General features: G+C 31.4%; 1 protein-coding gene across 2 annotated transcripts in view; it reads right to left on the bottom strand.

The window, feature by feature from the left end:
• LOC125032795 (oxysterol-binding protein-related protein 1-like) overlaps positions 1-1,405 on the bottom strand; it is a 114,869-nt gene extending 113,464 nt beyond the window's left edge. Inside the window, exon 1 of one of the 2 annotated variants that reach the window (XM_047624171.1) lies at positions 1,145-1,405. Coding sequence is in view for 1 of the 2 variants with exons in the window: in XM_047624170.1 (XP_047480126.1) it covers positions 1,039-1,078 (40 nt within the window). In the remaining variant the exon portion in view is untranslated. The other variant, XM_047624170.1, reaches the window with a different exon arrangement.
• Positions 1,406-4,348: the final 2,943 nt, after the last annotated feature.

Raw genomic sequence — 4,348 nt, 5'->3', positions numbered from 1 at the left:
ATAGTATGGAGTAGACACTGACAATATAGTATGGAGTAGACACTGACAATATAGTATGGAGTAGACACTGACAATATAGTATGGAGTATACACTGACAATATACCCAGGAGGGTTAACATGAAATAAGGAACCAGTCTAGCTTTATCCTGCCAGAATACCTTTCCATGACCAATCACAGCAATAGCAGTATCAATGGATTCCTCTCACTTTCTACTAACCATACATATACAAATTAGGCCGCAGAAACTTCTCCAATAGCCTCAATCTTGGCCCCGATAACAGAGGAGGGAATGAAAGGGACTGGGAAAATTGTGGGGTTAATATAGATTAAATTGACAAAATTAGACAGAATAGAGTCAACTGCATTCCCCCAATGGAGCCCCCCCAATCCCCTCTCAAAACTACAAAGAATACCTCACCTATGTACGGCAGGACTGAGCAATGGTAAATCACATAGGTATAAGAGTGTACCTAGAGTAGCAGCATACTAACCTGTGATGTGGTTAGCACGATATAATAACTAAAATGTGGGTATTCCAGATCATCGCCATCCATCTATCTGGCTAGTAAATCCTCATTCCAAAGCAGTATCTTAACATGTTCACCCCACATGTTGGTAGTGTGCTCTATCTTGCCACAAACACGTCTTTGTCCATGGTGAGGGTATGAAGATGGCAGCCCCTGCCCCAAGGGGAGGGGGGGGAGGCCATGCATTAACATTATAATAATTTACTCAGTATATGCTATAATTATAGTGACATATTTTACACCCCAATTTCCCTGGTACCTTTCATTCCTTCATCTGCTATCAGGGCTTTGGGAAGTTTCCACAGCACATACCCTATTTATGTGGGCAGTAGAGTGACAGGAATTTATCCCTACACTACTGTCGCAAGTAAATATCACACAGTTTATACATGCATTGCACAATGGGAGCAGTTGAGCACATTTTACCCCTCCCCTCCCCCTCCCCCAGAGAGGACCCCCCCCCCCTGGGGCGAAGGGGCGCGGCTCTCAGGCTGGCTCGCGAGGCTTACCAAAGGACCTGAGGGATTCCGAATCCCGACTGTGAGTCATGCTGTGAGAGACGAGAGATTCGTCTGCGCTCCCTGGCCTCAAATCGACTGGTCTGTAGTAACTCACCCGCTTTGCATTCCTTGTTTAGGTCGCAATGGTGTCCTGTGTCAAGGGATCCTTTTGGCGTTAGGTCATCCCGGCTCTGGTAACGCTCTCACGTCATCCCTGACGGCACTTTCATTCTAGCCTCTATGACACCCTCATGCCAGCCCCAGTGACATTCCCATGGCAGCCTCTATGACGCTTTCTGCCAGCCCGATGACACTTGACACGGCCCGGGCAACACCTTCGAGGCACAGCTGATGCATGTAAACATCACGTCGCATCCGGAGCCTCTCGCGGAATTAGACTTGCTTGCTTTTATCTCGTGAAGTATTTGGAATGAAGCCCGATATTTAGCTTACAACCACCTTGAGAGATTACGGTTACCTGTATATAATATATTATCTAACATCACCAAAAGCAGATAAACAAAAACATTCCCGAACTCTCTTACAGCCCTTCGGACACGTCTCTTAATTAGCCGGGAAATTTAATTTCCGTTTTGACCTTCATCTTTCCAAGAATAGCAGCCCAATCCACATGTATTTCCATTTCCTGTCTAATTCATATACGTTTTACTAATCATATCGCAATGCGGAATGCAGCATTTTATAGTATATTACATCATATGCATATGTACATGGCCAATAACACAACTTATTGAATTGTCGGTAAATATGTGGCATTCTGGTGCCCGCTCAGGAGAGGAGCAAGTGCGGTGTCCAAGTATTTTTCAGACTCCTATTTGCCAGTCACGATTCAGTCAGCTTTAATCTAAATGGTAGATATGCCTTTTCTGTTTACATCAAAGGGGTATTGTTCTTTCTTCTGAAGGTGCTATCCTGACAATTATAATTATAACAATCACTTTCATGACTAATATTGCTATTGTCATTATTATTATCCTTATTATTATTTTTATCTGTATTATCATTACTATTATTACTATCATTATTATTACTATTACTATCTGTATTATTATCATTATTATTATCTTTATTATTATTGTTATTATTATTATTATTATTATTATTATTATCATTATTATTGTTGTTGTTGTTGTTGTTGTTTTTATTATTATTATTATTATTATTATTATTATTATTATTATTATTATTATTATTATTATTATTATCATTATTATTAGTAGTATCATTATTATTATTATTATTATTATTATTATCATTATCATTATTATCACTATTTTATCATCATCATCATCATCATCATCATCATCATCACCATTATCAGTATCATTATCATTGTCATCATCATTAGCAGTATTAGGATCATTATTATCATTATTACTAATATTATTATCATTATTGTTATTATTACTTTTAAAAGTACTACTACTTTTATGATTATTAATATTAATATTATTATTATTATTATTATTATTATTATTATTATTATTATTATTATTACCTTTATCATTATCATTATCATTATTATTATTGTTGTTGTTGTTGTTATTGTGCATTATCATTATTAATTATTAGTAGTTCTTATTACAATCTTTGTTGTTCTTATTATTATCATTATTATTATCATTATTATTATTATTATTATTATTATCATCATCATCATTATTTTTGTCATTATTGAAATCATTATCATTGTTATTACTACTACTATTATTATTATTATCCTGTTATTATCATTATGAATATTGTTGTTATTGTTATCGTTATTATTATCATTAATAATATTATTATTATTTTTAGTTTTATTATTATCTTTATTATTATCATCATCATTATTATTTTAGTACTATTATTATTGCTATTATTATTATTATTAATATGATCACTATCATCATCATCAGCATTATCATTATTATAATGATAATGTCGACAATAAAATTTATATTAATAATGATAATAGCAATAAAAATAATAATAACCACAATAATAATAATAATGATAATAGTAATAATAATGATATCAACTAATGATGATAATAATAATAGTGATAATGATAATGATAAAAATAATAACAATGATAATAATAATGATAATAATAATGATAATGATAATAACGACTACAATGCCAATAATAGTAATAATAATAATAATAATAATAATAATAATAATAATAATAATAATAATAATAATGATAATAATAATAATGATAATAATGATGATGATGATGATAGTTATTATTATTATTAATATTATTATTATTATTATTATTATTATTATTATTATAACAATAATGCTAATAATGAAAATAATAATGATAAGGATAATAATAATGAAAGTAATAATGAAAACAATAATGTTGATAACAGTAACACTAATAACAATATTGATAATAATAATAAAGATAATAATAATAATGTCGACAATAAAAATTATCATAATAATAATGTCGACAATAAAAATGATAATAATAATGATAATAACAATAACAAAAATAAAATAATAATAACAATGTTGGCAGAATATCTCAATATCCCCTCTAAGACAGTTTTCTGTATAATTTTGGCATATGTGTATAAATCTTCTTTGTTCTTAATGGTTTGTAAAATCTTGACCCATTCTCTCTTTTGGACTGTATGCAAAAGTTTTTCTATTTAGCTAATTATTGTGACCGTATTCATCTCTGCGTTTAATATAAACTTAACTGCCTCTGTAATATGCCCCTTGAAATGTTTACATCATTTTCTACAATGTAATTTTCAAGTCAAGACAAACGAAAGACTATTTTTGATAAAAAAGAAACGAAAGAAAGATAAGAAAAAAAAAAAAGAAGAAACAGTTCTACCTGAACATCACGCCTCAAACTTCGCCTTGTGAGTATACGTTAGAAAGTAAAATGCAAATCCTACAGTTCACATTTCTATAAAAATCGAAATGGGAGTATAGAAATCTGCGTATCAACTGAATTGTGTTGCCCAAAGTTACCAGCTCTGGGCCTTCTACGACCATTCCCTAAGAACGCGACCAGAAGGGCCATACGCACAATTTTTCTTCTTCAAATGATGGAGACAGCTTCACTTGATCAGCACCAAGAGAAAAGACTTTACACACTTTCTAAAATAAAATTTAAATGGACACCATAAATAGCCAAATAAAAGATATATAGATAAACAGTCATGATTATAACAATGAAAATATGATGATTTAGTAAAATCCTCCTTGGTATGTTGATAAACCATGTGAACTTTTCTCACTGTCCACCGATATAAATATCAAATCAGTAATACAACTCACGAAGTCTTTA

Source organism: Penaeus chinensis, chromosome 15, assembly GCF_019202785.1.
Source record: "Penaeus chinensis breed Huanghai No. 1 chromosome 15, ASM1920278v2, whole genome shotgun sequence".
Classification (NCBI taxonomy): Eukaryota; Metazoa; Arthropoda; class Malacostraca; order Decapoda; family Penaeidae; genus Penaeus; species Penaeus chinensis.
Note: the sequence above shows the minus strand (reverse complement) of the source record. Positions and strands in the feature narration are given on the sequence as shown.